This window comes from Gopherus evgoodei, chromosome 4 (genome assembly GCF_007399415.2).
Source record: "Gopherus evgoodei ecotype Sinaloan lineage chromosome 4, rGopEvg1_v1.p, whole genome shotgun sequence".
Taxonomy (NCBI): Eukaryota; Metazoa; Chordata; order Testudines; family Testudinidae; genus Gopherus; species Gopherus evgoodei.
This window is the reverse complement of record NC_044325.1, coordinates 76,030,255-76,055,745: the sequence shown is the minus strand read 5'-3', so window position 1 is coordinate 76,055,745 and position 25,491 is coordinate 76,030,255. Positions and strand designations below refer to the sequence as shown.

Below are 25,491 nucleotides of genomic sequence, written 5' to 3'. Positions count from 1 at the left end.
CACATCTCGAAGAACAACAGTTACAAAGGTGAGTAACCGTCTTTTCTTCTTCGAGTGATTGCTCATATCCATTCCAGTTAGGTGAATCCCAAGCCTTACAAAGGCGGTGGGGTCGGAGTGAAATATGGCAGAATAAAACTGCCGAGCCAGAGGCTACAGCCTCTCTTGACTGCTGAACCAGGGCATACTGCGAAGCAAAGGTAAGGACCGAGGACCAATGGAGCTTCGCGACAGGTCTCGTGGGTAGAAACACGAGCCAGCAAGGCGGCAGATGAAGCCTGAGCCCTGGTAGAATGCACGGTGATGTGGCTTGGTGAAATATGAGCCAAATCAGAACAAGTGGGGATGTCCGCCATCACCCAAGATGAGATCCTCTGAGAGGAAAACAAGCAAGCCCTCCCTTTGGCCCGCTACCGGGGCAGAGCTGGGGCACCTTAGGAAATGATTCTGTCAGCACAAGATAATGCGAGCACTCCACAGATGTCCAAGGAGTGCAAAGGTTATGCCCATTGCGTTGAGCTGTGGGTAACATGAAAGGCCAAAACACCTTAGGGAGGAAAGCCGGGTGCGGTCACAACTGCACCTTGTCTTTGTGGAACCTTCGTAAGAGCTCTGATCTCAGAGACCCGTCTGGCCAAGACTAGGTTGAGGCCCCAGGGCGGGGCTGGGCGGCGCACCCGAGGGTGCAAGCGCTCCAAGCCCTTGAGGGACCTCGAACCCATAGAGCGTGGGACACTGAACGTCCATCTTAGCCTGCTGGAAGGTAGGGACGGCTGCTGAGCGTATCCTCAGCGATGATACCGCCAGATCCTGCCGCTAAAGGCCAGAGGCAGGCCAGAAAGAGGGGATCGAGACCTCAGCAGGAACAAGATCGAGCGTACTGCAGCTGTAAAGGAAACGCTTCCACCTGGCTCGGTACGTTGACCAGGTGGAAGGCTGCCTGCCACCCCAACTCAGGTACGCAGGAGCCACCGTGAGGCGAAGAGGCTGCAGGTCCGAGTGACGAAGCCTGTCATTGCCCTGAGTGATGAGGTCTGGGCTGACAGGCCGAGCAACGTGGTATGTCAGTGCTGCCTGGACCACTCTGGAGTGATCATGATGACGCACGCTCCGCCCCTGCGGAATTTGAGCAGGACGTAACGAACCAGTGGGAACAGCGGGAAGGCATAATGCAGTTGGCCGTTCCACGGTATCAGGAATGCGTCCAAGATCGATTCCGAGGAGAGACCTTGGAAGGAGCAGGACACCTGGCATTTCCTGCACTCGCGGTGAGCGAACAGGTCTGTGTGAGGAACCATTTCCACTTCCGGAAAGCGGGACGCCTCACATGGGGCAGAGTGATGACTCGTAAGACAGGAAAGACCTGCTGAGTCAAAGAGATAAGACGTTCCGAACGCCTGGGAGAAAGGACGTCGCCAGCTCCATCGAGCGGGCCATGCAAAAGACCCGGAAATGGATGGCCTCCTGACAAAAAAGGGGGGAGGACTATGTCCCCCCTGAATGCTTATGAAGCACCTGGCCATTGTGTTGGCTGTAAACACCGAGATACAACGGCCTCGCAGCTGCCGCTGGAACCCCTGGCACGCCAGGCGGACTACTCTGATTTTTGGGGCATTAATGAGGAATGCCAGCTCTCTAGAAGACCGAAGGCCTTAAGCTCGGAGGTGACCATGAGCACTCGAGCAGAGAGATGAGGCGTCCGCCGTCAGGGGCGGTGAGGGCTGGGGCGGATGAAACCGCATCCTGTCCACACCAAGGAGGGGGTTAGCCACCACTCTAGGGAGCCTAAGGCGTTCGAGGGAACGGTGACTACCATGACCATTGGCTCCCTGTCCAAGCGGTACGCCGAGGTGGGCCAGACTTGGAGAGGACGGAGGCGGAGCTTGGCGTGTTTGGTTACAAACTTGCGGGCAACCATGGACCCAGGAGACTGAGACAAGAACGAGCTGAGGTCGTTGGGAAAGCCTTCAGACCTCAGATGATTGATGCCATCGCCTAAAACCGCAGTTGCGATAAGCAGGCTCCGGCTAGGTAGGAGACCAAGATAGCCCCTAGGAAGCCCAACCTCTGCGTGGGAACCAGAGTGGATTGCTCTATAGTAATCATCAGGCCTTGATCTGTGAATAAGACCGTGACGATGCCCACGGCTGAGTGGGTTGTGTGTCAGAGTCTCCTCGGATAAGCGAATCGTCCCAATACGGAAAAACGCATATCCGACATAGCTACGGTAGGCGGCGACTATGGCCGTAAACCGGGAGTATTCACCGCTGGCTATAAAGCGGAGGCATCTCCCATGCGGAGGGAAGATGGCATTGCAAAAGTACGCGTCCTTCCTATCCAGGGCGGCATAGTAGCCCCCCGGAGGCAAGGATGGAATAATGGTTCCCAGGGATACCATGCAGAACTTCAACCTTATCCCAAACCGGTTGAGTCCATGCAGGACCAGGAAGGTCTGACCTGTGGTCGAGTGGGGGACTAGGGCATAACGGGAGTAAAACCGCTAGCCCCTTTTGTCCGCTGAAGGGGGACAGGGCTGGAGCAATTTTAAGGTGGTACCCATGCTCCATCGTGCGCAGGACCCAGCGACCTAAAAGTAACTGGGGCCATGCCAGGAGAAAGCGGGATCAGGATCCCGTCCTGCGACTGGTACACCGCCCTCCGGTGAACCTTGGAAGGTCCGTCTTTGGTCCCAGTGGTAATTGCGAGGGACCTCGACTTTGGCTTTTTAGGGGGCCTGACGTTTGTCTGCGACCACCTTGGCCTTGCCGTTTTCCAGAGTTCTGCCTCTGGCTAGGCACAGAGTATGGCGGCTGGGGCCATAAAGGCCTGCGTTTGGTCGCAGGCGTATACATGCTGAGACGCATTAGGACCCTATTGTCCAGCAGGCTTCGCAGTCTGGGGCTGTCTCTGCCGCGAAGATGCCTTTACCAACAAAGGGTAAATCCTTTCCCCCGTCCTCCAAGACGGCAGCGAACTCTAGGTGGGAGGTTCGAGGGAGAAACTCCTCCACCCAGGTGCTATAATTATCGCAGCTAAGCAAGGCTTGTTGCTTTGCTACCCAGAGGCGCAGGGCCCCTGCAGAGTACACCTTGCATTCGCCAAGGCTCTTTCCGCTTCGGGGCTGGCGCCCGCTGGCCATGATATCAGGATCGTGGTCCTGAGCATAAAATCCGCGCATATGGGGTGACACGGATGCGTGTCCGGACGGCCATGGAGGTACTAAAAGAGGGCACGGGCCGAGTCCCTGACTCACTCGGACCTTGCCCAACTCGGCACCGGGGACCGGCATCGGGAGGCGTATCGGTACCTGGAACGAGATCCAGACCCGCAACCAGAACGGTGTCGGGAGGTCGACCGAGATCTCGAGGCTCGGAGAAGAGCTACAGGAGTCAAGGTACCTGCCCCGGTGCCAGATGTCGGAACGGTGCCGATAGCGGGTCGGCGAACGGGACACCGACCGGTGCAGTGAGTGTGACCCGTACCGAGGAAAACAGTACCGGGACTGCCAGTGGTGTCCGGTGTGCCGACAGGACTTGGCGCGTCTGCGGGACCGTGATCATAGACGGTGCCGCTCTGCTGTACTGACAGGGGACAGTCCCTTGAAGAGACTGTATTACCCGTACCGGCGGTGCCCGGGTCAGGCAGCACTGACTCCGTCATGGCACTGAGAGCCCTCGCCGTTGGTAACATCTCCGGCGCGCAGGGAACAGCAGGCTCAACCACAGTGCGTACTGGGGAGCTGTCAGGCACCGGATTCGACGGCCCTCGCGGGGCCGGGATCCATGGTACCGAGGTCATCAGAGCTTCGGTAGGTGCCGGTGCCGGGAGAACCGAGTTAGATAAGCCGTCTGGCTGGGGTGCCGTCAGCACTGAAGCAGCGGGAGTAATACGCTCAACCACGGCGCGTGCCGGGGAGCCGTCGGGCACCGGATTCTACGGCCCTTGCGGGACCGGGATCGACGGTGCCGAAGCAGGTGTCGGTGCCGGGCGATCCGACTTATACTAGCCCTCTGGCCGCGGTGCCGTGGGCACGGAAGCAGCTGGAGAAGTAGCTCGACCACGGCGCGCGCCGGGGAGCTGTCAGGCACCGGATACTATGGCCCTTGCGGGACCGGGATCGACGGTGCCGACGTCATCGGTGCCGCAGCAGGTGTCGGTGCCGGGCGATCCGACGTAGACGAGCTCTGGCTGCGGTGCCGTTGGCACGGAAGCAGCCGGAGCAATACGCTCAACCACGGCGCGTGCCGGGGAGCCGTCAGGCACCGGATACTATGGCCCTTGCGGGACCGGGATCGACGGTGCCGACGTCATCGGTGCCGCAGCAGGTGTCGGTGCCGGGCGATCCAACGTAGACGAGCTCTGGCTGCGGTGCCGTTGGCACGGAAGCAGCCGGAGCAATACGCTCAACCACGGCGCGTGCCGGGGAGCCGTCAGGCACCGGATTCTACGGCCCGTGTGGGACCGGGATCGACGGTGCCGACGCCATCGGTGCCGCAGCAGGTGTCGGTGCCGGGCGATCCGACGTAGACGAGCCCTCAGGCTGCGGTGCCGTTGGCACGGAAGCAGCCGGAGCAAACGCTCAACCACGGCGCGTGCCGGGGAGCCGTCAGGCACCGGATTCTACGGCCCTTATGGGACCGGGATCGACAGTGACGACGTCATCGGTGCCGTAGTAGGTGTCAGCGCATGGCGATCCGACTAGACGAGCTCTCTGGCTGCGGTGCCGCTGGCACGGAAGCAGCAGGAGCAATACGCTCAACCACGGCACGTGCCGGGGAGCCGTCAGGCACCGGATTCTACGGCCCTCGTGGGACCGGGATCGACGGTGCCGACGTCGTCGGCGCCGGGCGAGCCATCTTAGACGAGCTGTCTAGCTGTGGTGCAGCTGACACAGAAGCAGCAGGAGCAGTAAGCTCTACCACGGCGCGAGCCGGGGAGCTGCCAGGCACCGGATTTCCTGGTCCTGGGGGACTGGAATCGACGGAGCCGAAGTCATCGGTGCCTCTGCAGGCCGGATAACGCAACTGAGGCGAGCTCTCTGGCTGCGATGCAGGTGGCACGGAAGTAGCGGGAGCAGGGGGCTCAACCACGGCGCGTGCCGGGGAGCCGCCAGGCACCAGCAGGAATCGTAGACTCTCTCGACCTCGGATGAAGGGAACGGTGCCGAGTCGACATCGGTGCCGGCGACGGTCGGTGCCGGAAGGCCTTGGTGGTACCGGCAGGGTCCGGTGCCGAGGAGGCGCTTCTGCCCGCCGCTTGAACATCGCTCCGCGCCCAAGGTGGAGGGGCAAGTGAAAGTCCCGCACCTTTTTGTTCTCGGCTTAAAAGCCTTGCAAATGGGGCACTTATCTGTCAAGTGTGATTCTTCAAACAGGAGTCATGTAGATCTCTCTTCGGCCGCGGCTTCTGGTAAGCCGGGCCCCTTTTGAAAATCTGGTGAGCCATGCATGGCTCCGGCACTGGGCTCATGGAAGGGCTACTTCCTGAACCCCGCTAACTAAACTAACCATGTTAGCAAAGGAAAAACGTATAACCATACAAATATATATATATAATTATATACGAGAAAACGAGTAGCTAGGGAAGTGGAGGTCAGCTAAGCCGCGCTCCACTGTTCCAACGACCGACACGGGCGGTAAGAAGGAACTGAGGAGCGGGTGGGCCGGCAGGAGTATATATGGAGCGCCATGGTGGCGCCACTCTAGGGGGCGACCTGCCGGCCCACTGAGTGGCTAGGGTAAAAGTTTTCCGACGAATGTGCACGCGCGGCGCGTACACCTAACTGGAATGGATATGAGCAATCACTCGAAGAAGAAACAGTAGTTGGGGCAGAAGAGCCTGTGCCTACTAGAGCATACTCCCCTCCAGAGCCTGAATGGAACCTAAAAAAATGTTTAAGTATCACCATTCTTCTACCATTGTCATTCATATTCATGATAATGGGTAGTCACCAGGCCAGGTAAAGTGAGAGAATGATTCCACAGCCCAGTAGACAGGCAATAACCTATGATGAGGAAACCCAGGTTTAAGTCCCTGCTCCAATTACTCTATTTATAAACAATCTTTCCTCTTATAGACTCATAGACTTTAAGGTCAGAAGGGACCATTATGATCATCTAGTCTGACCTCCTGCACAATGCAGGCCACAGAATCTCACCCACCCACTCCTGACACTGTCCCATGTTAAGACCGACATCAGCATATCCCAGCAGCTAGGGCACTCTCCCACATGTGAGACCCAAGTTCAAATCTCATCTCCATATCATGCAAAAACAGGGGGAACTGAACCCAAAGTCTCCCAAATCCCTGGTGAGTGTCCTAACCATTGGGCTAAAGTTTATAAAGGCAGACATCACTGCCACCTCTTCCTACGGCCCTTTTGTGAATATAGTTTTCCTGTTCTTGTGTCAAAAATGACTGAATAGCTAAACAAATGTTTCAGGCTGAAATGAAATGTTTTGACTCTGATTAGCTGAAAGATTTTTTTTTTAAAAAAAGTTGGTTTCAATTCAACCCCAAACTGAAAACCTTTATGTGATTTTTCAGAATTGCCAACAAATCAAAAATGTCCAATTTGCCCAGCTCTAATCACAAGTTAGGAGATGCCAGAGTTAAGGATGCCTCTGCAACCTTAGTTCTGCCCCCTTGTGTATATGCATTATGATCATAATATATTTTCCTCCACAGGATGGGCCTGCTGTGGGGTTGAATCAGGGTTGTGTGGTGAAGGAGACTGTTGTCTATAGCATAATTTCTCAACCTTCCTTTTTGATACCAGGGACTGAGTTGCTGCCTTCCTAAACTGTGTCAGGGACTGGCACTGGTCCATGAACTAGTCGTTGAGAAACACTGGTCTATAGGACCCCTGCTTCATTTGTTGCAAAAACTGGAACATGTGTAGTAAATGAAGCAGAGGATTGCAGGAAGAAAAAGGATCCTCTCCTGATTAAGGCAGTTGAATGCTGCCCAGAAAACTGAATTTTGTCCCCACCTCTGCCAGAGTTCCTATGTGATGCTAAGCAAGTCACTTAAACCAGACTTTTCACATGTGGTCACTAATTGTGTTCTCCCCATTTTTTGGCACTTGACTTCAGATCTTGGGGTCTAATTCGCAGAAGCGCTGTACACTCACAACAACTGCATTCAATGGAGCTGTGCAGTGACTATATGAAGTGCTGTACAATGCTACATATACTCAAACATCAGGACTAGACAGCTCAAATTCCTCTGTGGCCCAGCTCCTCATCTGTAAAATTGGGATAATAAACAACTCTCCCCGCTCCCGAATCTCAGGGGTGTTGTGAAAAATAAAATTAATAATTTGAGAAGCACTCACACTATGTGATGAGCACCACAGAAATGCCCAAAAGAAATAATTCTGTCTTAAGAACATTTGAACAGTGTGCACTAAAGAAGGCATGGGGATGCACAATGAACAAGGGGAAAAAATAATAGCATATCATTAACTGAGCACCACCCATCCTGTGCATTGAACAAGGTGGGTGTTGGGGGGAGGTGGAAATGGGGAACAATTAGTGATCATAATGTATATGAACAAGGGCTCTGAATTAAGGTAACACAGTCTATGCCTCCTCCACCATACACTGAAATCAGGCAGACCTATACAACGCAGCCATGTTTTACTTAGGATGTTTGGAAGACTAACATCCAGACTGTACCGTACCTCATGCTCTAGTTCAGCCACAAGTTACTATGCTTGATATACAAATTCTATAGTCTGTGTTATGCAGGAAGTCAGACTAAATCATAATGGCCATTTCTGGCCTTAAAAATGCTAGAACAAAAATACATTTCCCAATCCCCTGACTAGGGATACTACAAGTCATTTTTAGTAGTCAATGGTACTTCCTTTAGACAAGGCCTCATCCCTGCTCAATTTCAGCACTAGAGTTATTCAGGGTGGTCACAAGCTGTTGCAACAGGGAAAGTATTTCCCCCTTGCCACTGCCTCATTTCAGATAACTGTGCCATGTTAGAAAGTTAAAAAAGTCATCTTCTGACAGAAACCAAGTCTAGAAACTTTCAGCAATTGAAGACAAACAACCCCAACTGTAGCAATCACTAACCTTTCAGCCGCGGCATTCATGGCAGAATGAAAGTTCACCATTCAATCAACATCTCGTGTATAAATAATGTCTGGAACGGGCTACCATTTATCAGCAAGTTTCATAAAACAATGAGGATATGTATGTTCTGTACAGTACTAGACACAAAGCTCAATCTATACATCACACCAACCATCCAGAGAGTGTCTAACTATAGTCCTCTTTGGAATAAGATTCCTTAACCTCTATTGTCCCAGGATGCTTGCAGCTAATCTGAGCATTGGCTGGAGACAGACATGAAGCACTCATTCCCCCTATGCCTCATGTACTTTGTATCCAATTTGATTTCCTGCACATGGCTGTTGCTAGATTAGCTCCAAATGAGCCATTTTAGAGACTAGCTAGAAAGAAGCCTTCTTAAACAAGATTCACTAGATGGCAAGGTCAGTGCAAGACAGTGTCATCTCCACCCATTCACTTGCACAAGGCTTGTTCCCTTTCCTCCCTGCCTTACCGAGATCATGTTCCCGATGATGCAGCTGTAGAGCTTGACTATCTCATCCTTGTCCAGTTTCTCATCTGCCATGTGTGTGTTGTAGATCAGTCGGAGCTGCATGAATGTAGCTATTAGGAACTGGTCAATGTGTCCAGACATGGCTTCTGCTTTGTCCTCCTGTCTGAGGACCTCATCAATCTAAGAGCAAAACACCCCAGACACATTAAAGTTGATCCTCTGCAAACAGTACAGGAAGAATGTTTAACTTAGCTTCCCCCACACTTACTATTTCATTAGTCAAGACATCTGCTTTCTAAAAATTCATCTAAAAATTAGTGACTTTGCACTTCTACAACTAATCCCAGTACATTCAGTGGCATTAGTGATCCCTAGCTTAGCTATGACTTCCATCCTGTACTCATGGAACTGTGCAAAATTTTGAGTGATCAAGAGCTTATATTACGGATTTTGTCATTATTGGTCTGTGTAATTTTCTGGGCATGGCGCTCCCTAACAAAATGGTTCAAGGGTTATGAGTCAGGGCATGTAACTCCTACACTTGGGATATGCAAAGTAGTTTAATCAAAAATTAACCCTCACCAGCACAATATGGAGGTGAGACATCCCAGTAACCTGAACGTATGTCAGGGTAAAAGCAAGGCTGAAATAGGAAGAAAGTCTAAGACACCACCACCATTTCATCATCACTAACAGCCATCACCAGCTCAGAGCTGGAATCTATATGGATGATCTACTACAAGTTCCCACCTACAGCACACGTCCTACGTTCTGTCTGATGGAAAACTTATGGAATTAGCGAGTCAGATGGCCCCTGTGCACTTGGCTTTGTCATCAGGGAGATTCTGAGTGGTGCCCACATCACCTGACATGGCAACACCACCAGTGTGCAACTCATCACTCTCGCAGACTACTGGCCTTAAGCTCAGTGCAGTGTAGCTACCAACTAAAACTTCCACTTACCTGTGCCAGAGCCTGGATACTAGTATTTATGTCACCACTGGCTACCTGGGAGATGACAAAGTTGATGGTGGAAGCTGTATTACTGTGCATGTCATCGAAGTGTGGGGACACAGCACGGATCCTAGACAGTTGAGAAGGGAAAGGTCTTATGACTCTCCATGGAAAAATAGTTCCAACCTGCACTTCACTGGTGCCTTCCAGTCAGATCTCAAAGATACTTAAAGCGGGATCCATCCTCACAGACATCCCTGTGAGGAGAGTTTCATTCTCATTTACAGAGGATGGAAAAGAGATGTTAAGTGATGTGTCTTAATCACATAGCTACCTGGGACAGAACTGAGAGTACAACCTAATCTCACTCAGACTATGCGTTAACCATGAGGCTTCCTTTTCCTCTGCGTAGCAAGATCATGGGAACCTGACCACCACCCTGAACTCCCCTGCCCTCTATCCAACCCCACCTGCTCCCTGCCCCCTTACCGCACTGCTTGGTGCACCAGTGGCTGGCAGCACTACAGCCATGCTGCCCAGTTGGAGCCAGCCACACCACATGCAGCACAGAGCACTGGGTCAGGCCGGGCTCTGCAGCTGTGCTGCCTGGCCACCCAGAGCACTGCGCCAGTGCAGCAGTGAGCTGAGGCTGCGGGAGAGGGGCCAGGAGCAAGCCTCCCAGGGCAGGAGCTCAGGGGCTGGCCAGGAGGGTCCCGCAGGCCATATGTGGCCCGCGGGCCATAGTTTGCCCATCTCTGTTCTAGACAGTTTCAATTGGCATTCATCTAAGCAGGAACGCATCTAAACTCACTTGGGTTCTGGGATGAGGACTGGCTCAAAGATGTCATCTAATTTGTGCTGTACAAGTGCTGGCATCTCACATCGAACTGTGCCATTGTCATTCTCAATTTCATCTAGATCCAGCTGGAATTCCCGTGGAACTGTATGAGTTATCTCAGAATGGCCACTCACGTTGCGGGCTTGGCTATGGAAACCAGAACAAAGGTGTTTATATCTATACACACTAAGCCAGCATAGTAACACTAGCATCCAGTGGTAGTCCTAAGCTCTCATATCAAGGTTGTGATTTTGCAGATCTCATTTTATTCAGTCCTCTAACTGAACCCTTTACAGTTCCCCCAGCTGTTAGCAGTAAAGGCTTATGCAAGCCAGGAGAGTCACCGCCAATTACTTGCTTTCATAGTTCACCTGAGAAGCTGCTGGTTTTCCCTACAGCCCACAGTGAAGTTGTGACAGACATGCATTGCTCTGCCTATGACGGAGATCCAGCACCAGACGGCATTGATGGGACATCTTATTGAAGCTCAGGTCTTCTTTATCACAGCTAAGAGAAGGTACACTAACTGAATTAATAACCAGACAAGCCAATCAGCATCCAGGACTCCCAGAGGGTCTTGAAACACTTTCATGTTAGAGATTAGATTCCCTTTAGGTGGAACATTCTATTACATAAGTTTCACCAGGGGCCTTTTCTCCAAAAATCAGAATGATCTAAAATACATTGACATGTGGTTCAAGATACAGTTACTAAGCTTTGTTTGTGGTATGGGTATGTATCCCCAAGCTCTGAGATTCAAAATGCTCATCTAGCTGGCCTCTGTACACTGGCCCTATCAAATTAAGAATGGATTCTAATCAATACCAAGTTTAATGCAACACATGGGAATGGAGTTCTAATATTTTCAGCAGCTGCCCAGCATGGAATTGCCATGTCTGCTAGCAGTCTGGGTTGTAGTAGTTCTTGGTAGAAGCCCTCTATTCTTGTAATTTTAGTCTCAGTTATTTACAAATACTTAGAACTGGCCAGCATAAAAAGTCAGGCACTCTGAGAGGGAATGATTAAGGCAGAAGTTAGAAAGATACAAGAGCCCTGCTACCAAGGAGTCAGTGGACAGTACTTACATCCTATAAGTGCGAAACATAATTCTGTCCATGGAGAAGCAGTGAAAGAAGGCACAAGACCATTTAGAAAGGATTCAAGAGACAGACAAGACAAAACAATGAAGAGAGATTCAAACAAACACACACTTTGTTTTACAATATTTGCCCAGACAGTTTTCACAACATGCAAAGACAATGACTACAAGAACTAAGGTAACACTGCAGAACATGTTCTTAACCCATACACTGCAGAAGACAGAGAAAACCATAACTATTTCATTACATACTTGAGTTTGGAAGACATGTCCTCAGCCGGTCCTTTCCTCAGCACGCTAGCATTAGCGTTCGTGCTCGGAGCACGCTGAGGTTTCTCTTCTGACTGCCTTGCCGGCGCAGCAGCGGGCCTCTTAGCAGCCCGCTTTATTCTCTCCTCCAGCATGCTCATGTCTTTCTCAGAAAGCTGTGAGAGAAAGACAACTTCAGTTCAGTCTGCAAACATTTTAGGAAATGCAGCTGCCACCTATGATATACACAATCCTAGTCCATTCATCTGAAGTTACTACATAGTGCTATGGGATAGCAGGAGAGGTCAACATTTAAGCCTCCTTCCTCCGGAGAAGCAACCAGACCATCGACTTAAGGCCCTTAATATGATTAACCTTGGAATGGTTAGAATCTATCTGAAGTGTCCTCCAGATTCTAAGGTCTTCATGGTTGAGAAATTACAGCTAGTAGTTACAGCATATGAGTATTAAGTTTTAGCAAAGGGTACCCCTGCAATACAAGGTGGAAAATAATAAAAGCACATTCAAGACACTCCAGACAGAAGTACAGGCAGTGCTGACACCTTCCTATAAAGAAGAGAGGTGCCCTCTTAACCTCTTCCAAGGTATCAAGTGTGAATAATCCAAGCTGAAGCTACATTAAAGGAGCTGGACTCCCATATCTTCAAGTGAGAAGAGGTAAGTTCATAAACTTACTAAAAGGATTCAGGAAAAGAGGTTACTTACTGGGAACTATAATCTGATTGAATGTTGCCTTTGCATAGTCACACTTGTCAGATGTGCTCTCCATCCCACTGAGCTTTGGGACCCTTCCAGAAATGCAGGGCCTTTTGGAATTGCACAAGCAGCCACCTTGGGGCACTGACCATTCAAACCTGATTATATGAGGCTGGGAGGTCCAGCTACTTCAGTTCTTTCTGCTAAACCTTAGTATTCTGAGAACAGAACTTTTAAGAAAGAACAGGTGACTGGAAGATTGAGTGTTGCTTCTGCATAGTCACACTAACTGCTCATTCTGGTGAGTAGCCCAAAACACTAATGGACAAGCAAGAGGAAGGAAAATAAGAGAACTTAGGTGGGACTGCTTCTCACAGGGAGCAAAATTACCAGGGATAAGTGACTGAAGCAAAATAAATCCATTCCAATAACTTCTATTTCCTGGGGCGGCGGAGGGGGGGGGGGTTAAAAAGGGACAAGGTAGCAGCAGCCTTGGTTCCCACCTCATAACATTCCTCATGTAGGACCTCCAAAACACTTGCACACACTCTTAGGAATGCTATATTTCACAACTACGCAGTGCAGACAGACATGTACACAAACTCCATGTTTTAACCACTCTATAAATATCAGCTGGGAGGGCAAGCCATATAGAAGAGTATAATGGATAGGGAGAGGTCTCATTGCCAAACCAAAAACCCTTTTAGTTATACAGGGTAGGGAAACCCTTCATTGGCTGACAACAAAACTTAATGCAGAGCCAAAGTTGCCTGGTGGCATTTCATGCTCTTCAAGAACATCAAGCTCGGCAAAGCCTGAATTTGTGAAAACCAGAAAGTGAAGAGCTAAGATGTGTGCCCAGGCAACTAACTCCACACCTCCCCTCCCACCAAGCTGGAAATAGTCACTAGTCACTTGGGAATTATCTGATGCCGTCCAGCTGCATTCACTGTGTAAATGCACTGAACAGTGGAAAAATCAGTTAGAGCAACTTGGAAGAGCTGTGACTGACAAGAGGTTATCCTGAGGGGCTGTGACCCTTTGACTGTGCATGAAAGCCCCTCTCTGACCCATGTGTGATCAGAAGGAAGAGACGCATGTGGATCTTGAGAGATACACTATGTCCCATTTCAGCAATGCATTGCATAAATTGCATCAGTAATGGGGCACTGGGGTCATCTTGCCATGGGGAATGACAGCACTTAAGTAGGAGATTAGTGTGAACTTAATTTAATGAATGGTAAATGGAAGTATAGCATTAGATAGCATAATGCACATAAAAATGAAGGGGTTGTGAAATTTAGCAATGTGGTGTACTTTCTGCGAAGTAGGCTAAGGGTTTGAGTGTATGGCAAGTATAGGTAGCTCCTGTTAAATACAGCACACGTGCGTGTTAAGGACATATTGGCACATCACTTGAAGAGGCAGAGTTAAGGTTGCATCAACACATACCTTCACTATTCCCTGTTTTTTACATGACCAAGTTTTGTTGAACTCTACTTTCTGGAAGAGCATGATATACCACATCAACTGTAACACTGCTTTGACAAAGTTCCTTATCAGCAAATTTTCTAGGTTTTTTAATTAAACAAAAAAACCCAGAAATTTTAGGAGTTAGTGGTCACCAAGGCAGTTGTAATCATCATATAGGTTCGCAGCTGTGATGTTACTAGGGCCAAGTAATACTACTACTTAGCTCTTACACAGTTCTTCTCATCAGCAGATCTCCATGAAGGAAACATTATTCCCACTGTACAGATGGCGAAACTGAGGCACAGAAAAGTGAAGTGACTTGGACAAAGTTATCCAGCAGGCCAGAGGCAGAGCTGGGAATAGAGCTGGAGTTTTCCAAGTCCCCATCTGCTGTTCTCTCCACTAGAGAGAGAATTTCAAAATTTCATCCTACATTTGTTACACTGGAATTTGTATAATGGTTGTTTTAAATTACAGTTTTATTACATGGTTACAATAACTTGAAGCATCGAGAGAGACTGGTCTCTTGCCACCCATTCCCTGCAACATATGATGCAAGTCAGGACAAGGTGCACTGACACAGCTATGAGACACTATACTTGCTGGAAGAGCAAGCAATGCCAACCAAACACATTGTCCACTCAAAGTATTAAGTCAGTTGAATGAGCTGGTACAGACTAAAGGAGCTAAGGAAAATTGAAGGAGTCTTACATCAGCACTGCCATTTATATGCTAGAGTGGAAAGTTAGATTAAATGAATTCCTATTTCAAAGAAACAAGCCATCAAGACAATTGCTACAGCTGGTTTTATGCCTCATTTGGAATACATAAAAGTTTAGAACGGGGTGGGCAACCTTTTTGGCACATCTGGATGGGAAATTGCATGCAGGGCCATGAATGTAGGGCTGGGCTATGGGGTTGGGATGCAAGAGGGACTGCAGGGTGTGGGAGGGGGTGTGGAGTGCAGGAAGGGGCTTAGGGCAAAGGGTTGGGCGTGGGAGGGGTCTATGGGCAGGAGGTCCGGGTTCAGGAGGGGGTTGGGTGCGGGCTCCTGCCCAGCAATCGCTTACCTTGAGTGGCTCTAGGGTAGTAGCAGCAGTGCACAGTGAGCCTAAAACAGGCTTCCTGCCTGCCCCGCGCCACTCCTGGAAGTGGCTGGCACCACATCCCTGAGGCCCTGCGGGAGGGGGGGGGGCAGAGGGCTCCGTGTGCCTTGCCTGCGGGTACCTCCCCAAAAGCTCCCATTGGTCACAATTCCCTGTTCCCGGCCAATGGGGGCTGCGGGAGGGGGCAGTGCCTGCAGGATGTCAGCGCACAGAGCACTCTGTCCCCTGCTCCCCCAGGGGCCTCAGGGACATGGTGTCGGCCGCTTTTGGGAGCGGCATGGGGCTGGGGCAAGCAGGAAGCCTGCCTTAGTCCCACTGTGCCACGGGGCTGGCAAATCCCCCGGGCCGGATCCTAAACTCTGACAGGCCAAATCCAGCTGGGGGCGAGGGGGGGGATTGTTCGACCACCCCTAGTTTAGAACTTCATCCAAGGTTAAGAACTTCACCAGAGGCATCGCATCATCATTCTAAAGTCAAATCACTATTTACAAACAATACAGTCCCTTATAAAGGGTTCACAGTCAGCATTTACTTCTTCCTTCAGTATTCTAGTTTGCCACCTATGGTTACTGGAGATTAGAGATCCCATAATCTGGAATTAACCAAATAACTTTTAAAGGATGTTTCATGGTGAATTAACTCTGACACCATCAGCAGAGCTCCTGGCATCTATCCCATTGTCAGCAGCAGGATGTGCCAGGATTGATCATTACCACTTCACTGTGAATGATTCTCTTACACAAGATTAAAAGATGGTTCAGGCTACCTCCTTCTATTTCCAGTTACTCACATTTCCAATCAACTTGAACACCTGGTCCCCATGCACATTGTAGACAGTCACGATGGTGTTGAGTGCAGCATTGCGGACAGTGTTGTCTCTGTCGCCAATGTGAATGGCCATCTCCTTTAATGCTTTGCCAGGAGTTGGCTGGCACACATTCATGCCGTATGACTCAACGAGACACCCCAGCTCTTCCAGGCATTCTACAGGATCAGAAACACTGATTTTTTAACTGAACCTCAACCGAGATAGTTAAAAAGAGAAGTGTCCCATTCCCATATACCCTGCAGTTACCTGAATCTATATTATGTGGAAACGCCTCTGTCTGTGGCATTCTAGTGCTCAATTTGGTGACAAACTGGAAACTCCCTTCACTTTGTGGGCAGGGTAAGAGGCGATTTCGTTCTGAAGGGGACTTGAATTTTTAAATTTGCCATCCAGCCACCCTTGACAGTAGTCAGTTGGCCCACAGTCCCCCCCCCAAACATTGCCAGCCATAAGCACATTAGCTTAGGTGTTTCTAAAATTTAGAAAATTTTAGTGTTGCTAAAATGAGCAGCAGTGAAATAATTCATGCCAACATTTAACTATAAAGTAATGATTAGTTAATCCCCCATAGATAAATAGGAACAGTTCACACAGCTGTTTCAGGCTGTTGGCAGATTCTGGAACGCAACCTTGCACCAGTTCTGAAAGTTCTCTTCACTGCCATAGAGCTAAAAATCTTCACGTGAAGCTTCAAATCCAATGCATGGTTCTGGGGTGAGGGGAGGGGTTGAATTGTGGGAGTTCTGCAGTATTATGGAAAATAACTGAGCCTTCTTCCATACATCAGTACAGGAATAGTGCAACTGGCGGGTGGGAGGTGGGTAAATCAATGAGAGCTGGACAGAAGACGGTTACTCACCTTTGTAACTGTTGTTCTTCGAGATGTGTTGCTCATATCCATTCCAGTTAGGTGTACGCGCCGCGCGTGCACATTCGTCGGAAAACTTTTACCCTAGCAACTCAGTGGGCCGGCAGGTCGCCCCCTAGAGTGGCGCCACCATGGCGCTCCATATATACTCCTGCCGGCCCACCCGCTCCTCAGTTCCTTCTTGCCGGCTACTCCGACAGTGGGGAAGGAGGGCGGGTGCGGAATGGATATGAGCAACACATCTCGAAGAACAACAGTTACAAAGGTGAGTAACCGTCTTTTCTTCTTCGAGTGATTGCTCATATCCATTCCAGTTAGGTGAATCCCAAGCCTTACAAAGGCGGTGGGGTCGGAGTGAAATGTGGCAGAATAAAACTGCTGAGCCAGAGGCTACAGCCTCTCTTGACTGCTGAACCAGGGCATACTGCGAAGCAAAGGTATGGACCGAAGACCAATGGAGCTTCGCGACAGATCTCGTGGGTAGAAACACGAGCCAGCAAGGCGGCAGATGAAGCCTGAGCCCTGGTAGAATGCACAGTGATGTGGCTTAGGGAAATATGAGCCAAATCATAACAAGTGGGGATGTCCGCCATCACCCAAGAGGAGATCCTCCGAGAGGAAAACAAGCAAGCCCTCCCTTTGGCCCGCTACCGGGCAGAGCTGGGGGCACCTTAGGAAATGATTCTGTCAATATAATGCGAGCACTCCACAGATGTCCAGGAAGTGCAACGGTTATGCCCATTGCGTTGAGCTGTGGGTAACATGAAAGGCCAAAACACCTTAGGGAGGAAAGCCGGGTGCGGTCATAACTGCACCTTGTCTTTGTGGAACCTAGTGTACGGCGGAACCCCCGTAAGAGCTCTGATCTCAGAGACCCGTCTGGCCAAGACTAGGTTGAGGACCCAGGGCGGGGCTGGGCGGCGCACCCGAGGGTGCAAGCGCTTCAAGCCCTTGAGGGGCCTCGAACCCATAGAGCGTGGGACACTGAACGTCCATCTTAGCCTGCTGGAAGGTAGAGATGGCTGCCGAGAGTATCCTCAGCGATGATACCGCCAGGTCCTGCCGCTGAAGGCCAGAGGCAGGCCAAATAGAGGGGATCGAGACCTCAGCAGGAGCAAGATCGAGCGTATTGCAGCTGTAAAAGAAACTCTTCCACCTGGCCCGGTACGTTGACCAGGTGGAAGGCTGCCTGTCACCCCGACTCAGGTATGCAGCAGCCACCGTGAGGCGAAGAGGCTGCAGGTCCGAGTGACGAAGCCTGTCGTTGCCCTGAGTGATGAGGTCTGGGCTGACAGGCCGAGCAACGTGGTATGCCAGTGCTGCCTGGACCACTCTGGAGTGATCATGACGATGCGCGCTCTGCCCCTGCGGAGTTCGAGCAGGACCTAATGAACCAGTGGGAACAGTGGGAAGGCATAATGCAGTTGGCCTTTCCACGACATCAGGAATGCGTCCAAGAGCGATTCCGAGGAGAGACCTTGGAAGGAGCAGAACACCTGGCATTTCCTGCTCTCGCGGTGAGCGAACAGGTCTGTGTGAGGAAACATCTCCACTTCCGGAAAGCGGGACGCCTCACATGGGGCAGAGTGATCACTCGTAAGACAGGAAAGACCTGCTGAGTCAAAGAGGTAAGACGTTCCGAACGCCTGGGAGAAAGGACGTCGCCAGCTCCATCGAGTGGGCCATGCAAAAGACCCGGAAATGGATGGCCTCCTGACAAAAAATGGGGGGAGGACTATGTCCCCCCTGAATACTTATGAAGCACCTGGCCATCGTGTTGGCTGTAAACACCGAGATACAACGGCCTCGCAGCTGCCGCTGGAACCCCTGGCATGCCAGGCGGACTACTCTCATTTTTGGAGCATTAATGAGGAATGCCAGCTCCCTAGAAGACCAAAGGCCTTAAGCTCGGAGGTGACCATGAGCACTCGAGCAGAGAGATGATGCGTCCGCCGTCAGGGGCAATGAGGGCTGGGGCGGATGAAACCGCATCCCTGTCCACACCAAGGAGGAAGTTAGCCACCACTCTAGGGAGCCTAAGGCGTCCGAGGGAACGGTAACTACCATGACCATTGGCTCCCTGTCCAAGCGGTACGCCGAGGTGGGCCGGACTTGGAGAGGACGGAGGCGGAGCTTGGCGTGTTTGGTTACAAACTTGCGGGCAACCATGGACCCAGGAGACTGAGACAAGAACGAGCTGAGGTCGTTGGGAAAGCCTTCAGACCTCAGATGATTGTTGCCATAGCCTAAAACCGCAGTTGTGATAAGCAGGCTCCAGCTAGGTAGGAGACCAGGATAGCCCCTAGGAAGCCCAACCTCTGCGTGGGAACCAGAGTGGATTGCTCTATAGTAAACCGCAGGCCTTGACCTGTGAATAAGACCATGGCGATGTCCACGGGCTGAGTGGTTTGTGTCTCAGAGTCTCCTCGGATAAGCGAATCGTCCAGATACGGAAAAACGCATATCCGACATCAGCGACGGTAGGCGGCGACTATGGCCGGAAACCGGGAGTATTGACAGTCGGCTATAGAGCAGAGGCATCTCCCGTGCGGAGGGAAGATGGCATTGCGAAAGTACGTGTCCTTCATATCCAGGGCGGCATAGTAGCCCCCAGGAGGCAAGGATGGAATAATGGTTCCCAGGGATACCATGCAGAACTTCAACCTTATCCTAAACCGGTTGAGTCCATGCAGGACCAGGGAGGTCTGAGACCTGTGTTCGAGTGGGGGACTAGGGCATAACGGGAGAAAACCCCTTGCCCCTTTCGCCCGCTGAAGGGGGACAGGGCTGGAGCAAATTAAAGGTGGTACCTATGCTCCATCGTGCGCAGGACCCAGCGATCTGAAAGTAACTGGGGCCATGCCAGGAGAAAGCGGGATTGAGATCCCGTCCTGCGACTGGTACACCGCCCTCAGGCGAACCTTGGAAGGTCCGTCTTTGGTCCCAGTGGTAATTGCGAAGGACCTTGACTTTGGCTCTTTAGGGGTCCTGACGTTTGTCTGCGACCACCTTGGCCTTGCCGTTTGCCAGAGTTCTGCCTCTGGCTAGGCACAGAGTATGGCGGCTGGGGCCATAAAGGCTTGCGTTTGGTCGCTGGCGTATACATGCTGAGACGCATTAGGACCCTATTGTCCATCAGGCTTCGCAGTCTGGGGCTGTCTCTGCCGCGAAGATGCCTTTACCAACAAAGGGTAAATCCTGAATGGCATACTGCAGCTCCGGCCGGAGGTTTTAAAACCTGAAGCCATGAAATGCACTTCATGGTGACACCCAAGGCCAGAGTGCGGGCCGCAGAGTCTGCTGCGTCCAACGAGGCCTGGAGGGATGCTCTGGGAACCTTCTTTCCCTCGTCCTCCAAGACGGTAGCGAACTCCAGGTGGGAGTTTTGAGGGAGAAACTCCTTCACCCAGGTGCTATAATTATCGCAGCTAAGCAAGGCTTGTTGCTTTGCTACCCAGAGCTGCAGGGCCCCTGCAGAGTACACCTGGCGGCCAAGCCTGTGCATTCGCCAAGCCTCTTTCTGCTTCGGGGCTGGCGCCCGCTGGCCATCATATCAGGATCGTGGTCCTGAGCATAAAATCTGCGCATATGGGATGACACGGATGCGCGTCCGGACAGCCATGGAGGTACTAAAAGAAGGCACAGGCAGAGTCTCTGACTCACTCGGACCTTGCCCAACTCGGAGAAGGGCTACAGGAGTCAAGGTACCTGCCCCGGTGCCAGAGGTCGGAACGGTGCCGATAGCGGGTCGGCGAACGGGATACCGACCGGTGCAGCGAGTGTGACCAGTACCGAGGAAAACAGCACCGGGACTGCCAGTGGCGTCCGGCGTGCCGACAGGACGTGGAGTGTCTGCGGGACCGTGATCATGAACGGTGCCGCTCTGCTGTGCTGACAGGGGACAGTCCCCTGAAGAGACTGTATTACCCGTACCGGCGGTGCCCGGGTCAGGCAGCACTGACTCTGTCATGGCACTGAGAGCCCTCGCCGTTGGTAACATCTCCGGCGTGAAGGGAACAGCAGGCTCAACCACAGTGCGTACTGGGGAGCTGTCAGGCACCGGATTCGACGGCCCTCGTGGGACCGGGATCCACGGTACCGAGGTCATCAGAGCTCCGGTAGGTGCCAGTGCCGGGCGAACCGAGTTAGATAAGCTGTCTGGCTGTGGTGCCGTCCGCACTGAAGCAGCGGGAGTAATACGCTCAACCACGGCGCGTGCCGGGGAGCCGTCAGGCACCGGATTCGATAGCCCTTGTGGGACTGGAATCGACGGTGCCAACGTTGTCGGTGCCGGGCAAGCCGACTTAGACTAGCCCTCTGGCTGCGGTGCCGTTGGCATGGAAGCAGCCGGAGCAGGAGCTCAACCACGGCGCGTGCCGGGGAGCCGTCAGGCACCGGATTCTACGGCCCTTGCGGGACCGGGATCGACGGTGCCGACGTCATCGGTGCCGCAGCAGGTGTCGGTGTCGGGCGATCCGACATAGACGAGCTCTCTGGCTGCGGTGCCGTTGGCACGAAGCAGCAGGAGCAATACGCTCAACCACGGCGCGTGCCGGGGAGCCTTCAGGCACCGGATTCTACGGCCCTTGTGGGGCCGGGATCGACGGTGCCGACGCCATCGGTGCCGCAGCAGGTGTCGGTGCCGGGCGATCCAACGTAGACGAGCCCTCTGGCTGCGGTGCCGCTGGCACGGAAGCAGCAGGAGCAATACGCTCAACCACGGCGCGTGCCGGGGAGCCGTCAGGCACCGGATTCTACGGCCCTTGTGGGACCGGGATCGACGGTGCCGACGCCATCGGTGCCGCAGCAGGTGTCGGTGCCGGGCGATCCGACGTAGACGAGCCCTCTGGCTGCGGTGCCGCTGGCACGGAAGCAGCAGGAGCAATACGCTCAACCACGGCGCGTGCCGGGGAGCCGTCAGGCACCGGATTCTACGGCCCTTGTGGGACCGGGATCGACGGTGCCGACGCCATCGGTGCCGTAGCAGGTGTCGGCGCCGGGCGATCCGACTTGGATGAGCTCTCTGGCTGCGGTGCCGCTGGCACGGAAGCAGCAGGAGCAATACGCTCAACCACGGCGCGTGCCGGGGAGCCGTCAGGCACCGGATTCTACGGCCCTCGTGGGACCGGGATCGACGGTGGCGACGTCGTCGGTGCCGGGCGAGCCATCCTAGACGACCTCTCTAGCTGCGGTGCAGTTGGCACAGAAGCAGCAGGAGCAGTAAGCTCTACCACGGCGTGAGCCGGGGAGCTGCCAGGCACCGGATTTCGTGGTCCTGGGGGACTGGAATCGACGGAGCCGAAGTCATCGGTGCCTCTGCAGGTGCCGGTGCCGGGTAACGCAACTTAGGCGAGCTCTCTGGCTGCGATGCAGGTGGCACGGAAGCAGCGGGAGCAGGGGGCTCAACCACGGCGCGTGCCGGGGAGCTGCCAGGCACCAGCAGGAATCGTAGACTCTCTCGACCTCGGAAGGGAGCGGTGCCGAGTCGACATCGGTGCCGGCGACGGTCGGTGCCGAAAGGCCTTGGTAGTACTGGCGGGGTCCGGTGCCGAGGCGCTTCTGCCCGCCGCTTGAATACCGCTCGGCGCCCAAGGTGGAGGGGTAAGTGAAAGTCCCGCACCTTTTTGTTCTCGGCTTAAAAGCCTTGCAAATGGGGCACTTATCTGCCCTGAGGCACTTCAAACAGGAGTCATGTAGATCTCTCTTCGGCCACGGCTTCTGGCAGGCCGGGCCCCTTTTAAAACCCGGTGAGCCATGCATGGCTCCGGCACTGGGCTCATGGAAGGGGCTACTTCCTGAACCCCGCTAACTAAACTAACCATGTTAGCAAAGAAAACCCGTATAACCATACAAATATATATATAAAAGGGTTATAACTGCATAATTATATACGAGAAAACGAGTAGCTAGGGAAGTGGAGGTCAGCTAAGCCGCGCTCCACTGTTCCAACGACCGACACGGGCGGTAAGAAGGAACTGAGGAGCGGGTGGGCCGGCAGGAGTATATATGGAGCGCCATGGTGGCGCCACTCTAGGGGGCGACCTGCCGGCCCACTGAGTTGCTAGGGTAAAAGTTTTCCGACGAATGTGCACGCGCGGCGCGTACACCTAACTGGAATGGATATGAGCAATCACTCGAAGAAGAACTTAACCATTTGTGCGTGTGATGTTCGGTTAGACAAAACTGACTAACACTTTCTGCCTAATCACTCTTATTCCAGAGCAGGCCCCTCCCAGATAACTAGAAAACTGCTTGAGGCATAATGTTTGTGGCTCAGGCAGAGAGAGAGAAGCATGAGAAAGATGACAAGGAGGCTTGATATATTTCTTCTTTACAATCTTCTCGTCACCCAAGTTGTTATGCATTTGGGGAAAGATATCACAGATAGGAAAAACTGAGTTTTTCAGAAAGTGTTATGGCCAGCATATCCTGATCCACATTGTATTCTGAAATGAGTTTGGGATGTCTACAATGGTACACCAAAAGTTTTCCAGCCAACAGTGCTATTTCCTACCTGCCCGCTGTTTGGAGTTTTTTGACTTTGTCCCCTCCATGATGAAAGTGAACATCTTGCTGGCTGGATAGATTAAGCACATCCTATTCAGAATGGCACGCACATCCTTGCGGACAACATCTTTGGGTTCCCCAACCTAGGGGGTGGAGGAGATCAGAGAAAAGACACAAAACCAGGACAGGACTCTTTTAAATACTCTGCACCAGCAGCATACTTTGCCAGTTAGTCTGCATGATACCAGGCTTACACTCAAAAAACCCAGCCACACCACCCACCCATGCTATTCAAAGGTAACTGCATCAAAGCAGTACAGAACAGAATAACTACAGCATTAGCTGGTGCCCTAGCAATGTCTAGGGGCAAGTCATTATCCTAATTTCCCTCAGTATGTGGTACCTTCAGGATAAGATATGGGATGAAAGAGGATGCCTCGTTCTCCGTAAGATGATACTCCTCCTGGCTCAGCAAGGTGAAAAGCAATTTAAGGTATTCAAGGGCCTTCATCAGCACACTTGTGTTGGTATCAAAGAACCGTAGGGTGAGCCATTTCAAGATCAGATCCAGGCAGCTGATGACTCCATCTTTTTCACTCTCCAAGTGCTTGAGATGAAGGGAAAAAACATCAGGTTGTGCAGGATCAAATACATAAATGGTATAGCCCATGGAAAGAAAAGTGAAGAAGGGCAAAGTATAAATCAAAAGCCATGTCTGTTCCAGTAAAATGAATTATTTATAGGTGGCAGCTTCCTGTTGTAGATTCATAAAAGATTCTTGGGCTTTAAGCCTTAGTGAGACCCCTCAACTATTACATACTAAGCAACTCTCCCACACTGCATGGTAGCAGCTGGCACCTGCCTCTAGATTTCACTAATAAAATTCAGAGCAGTACCTAAAATGAGTAAACAAAGCGTCCCCCTCCCTCAGCAAAAGAGATGAATACTAATTGTATTGTCCCTCTGAAAGTGCTCATTTAGGCCTATAACTTGAGAAATGTGTGCCCAAACTAGTACCATGAAGTCTCCTAACCTACTGACCGCTTAGGAAGAACTCCTAACCTGATGTTTCACTGCTGCAGTATGTAGATGTGGTAAAGGACATCCCACATTCCATTGTTGTCTGCCATAGGTCCCTAACTCACCTCTACCATTGCAGCCAATGCCTTGTTGTGGTGCTGAAAGTCTGTATGAAACATCTCATCTTGTACCCATCTGGCAACACAGCTGGACATCTGAGTTTTTAGCTGTTCGATATATTCATCACGGGGAGTAGTGAAGTTCCATTTCAGCACCTTCAAAACAAGAAACAAAAACACACTCATAACTCAAGGCCAGCAATATACTGCTTGTTACTGAGCTGATACCCAAGAGCCACAGAGCATAACTAACATAACAGGCACAGAGAATAGCAAACTCCCTCCTGCAACCAAAAAATGCACACGTTTAGCATTCTACATCCATAAGAATGAAAGCAGCAATACTTCAGTGTACTTGCTAGTACACTAGTGTTAACATGGGTCATATCTAAGCCAAACACCTCATCTTTAAACCATGTCTACAGATATGTGCCCACTTAACCAGCTGGGGGTCCACCCATCATTAGATAACCGAAAAAGTGTAGGTTTCAAAGTAAGAGGAGCCTGCAAATTAAGATTTGTTATGAGCGCCAAGCTTGATAACAGGTGCTTGTTAGAATAAAAAAACAACAACCTGTGGAGCCTCTCAGAACTCTAGTACTTAAAGATGGAAGATGCCCATTAGGTCACCTTGTCCATCCCCGAGAGCTTGGCCAGGCTTGTTACATATTTACTTTCTCTATTGTTTGGTTGAATCTAGTTTTAAGAGTGACCTAAAGCAATGAGGCTTCTGCCATTTCTCTTAGGAGACAGTTTTTGCTTTCTTACACATGCTATGGAGACTGAAGACCTTGTAAACAGCCTATAAGAGATGGTCCTTAGCTTTGAAGTATCAAGACATCAAATGAAGACTGGATTCCCATGCTACACAAGGTGCAACACTATGCTCACAGATAATACAATGTATTTCCTTTAATACCTAAACTTACAAAAATTGAGTATGCTCTTAAGATCCCTCTCACCTTCAATCCTTTCTCATCTTTCATTCTTTGCTCTTTCCCATTTGGGACAATGATAAAAATAGGACCTGATTTGTCATCATCTTCCTTCAGATTGGGCTTACTTGGTACCTTCTTCCCTTGTGCACCCTGAAAAAGCAAAAGTAGTACTGAGCAGAAAGCACTGCAAAACC

At 51.4% G+C, this 25,491-nt stretch overlaps 1 protein-coding gene and 1 non-coding gene across 2 annotated transcripts in view; both read right to left on the bottom strand.

The window, feature by feature from the left end:
- Window positions 1-25,491, bottom strand: part of CKAP5 (cytoskeleton associated protein 5) — a 121,098-nt gene that overhangs the window by 14,809 nt on the left and 80,798 nt on the right. Inside the window, exons 29-37 of the mRNA XM_030559902.1 lie at window positions 25,322-25,447; window positions 24,366-24,515; window positions 23,624-23,827; window positions 23,228-23,363; window positions 15,807-16,000; window positions 11,724-11,896; window positions 10,346-10,519; window positions 9,544-9,664; window positions 8,581-8,760 (exon numbers count right to left, since the gene is read on the bottom strand). Of these exons, the coding sequence (XP_030415762.1) occupies window positions 8,581-8,760; window positions 9,544-9,664; window positions 10,346-10,519; window positions 11,724-11,896; window positions 15,807-16,000; window positions 23,228-23,363; window positions 23,624-23,827; window positions 24,366-24,515; window positions 25,322-25,447 (1,458 nt within the window). The remainder of the gene's footprint in view (window positions 1-8,580; window positions 8,761-9,543; window positions 9,665-10,345; window positions 10,520-11,723; window positions 11,897-15,806; window positions 16,001-23,227; window positions 23,364-23,623; window positions 23,828-24,365; window positions 24,516-25,321; window positions 25,448-25,491) is intronic.
- Window positions 9,378-9,488, bottom strand: LOC115651780. The gene has a single exon (XR_004000447.1). It is a non-coding gene; the product is annotated as a small nucleolar RNA SNORD67 (small nucleolar RNA).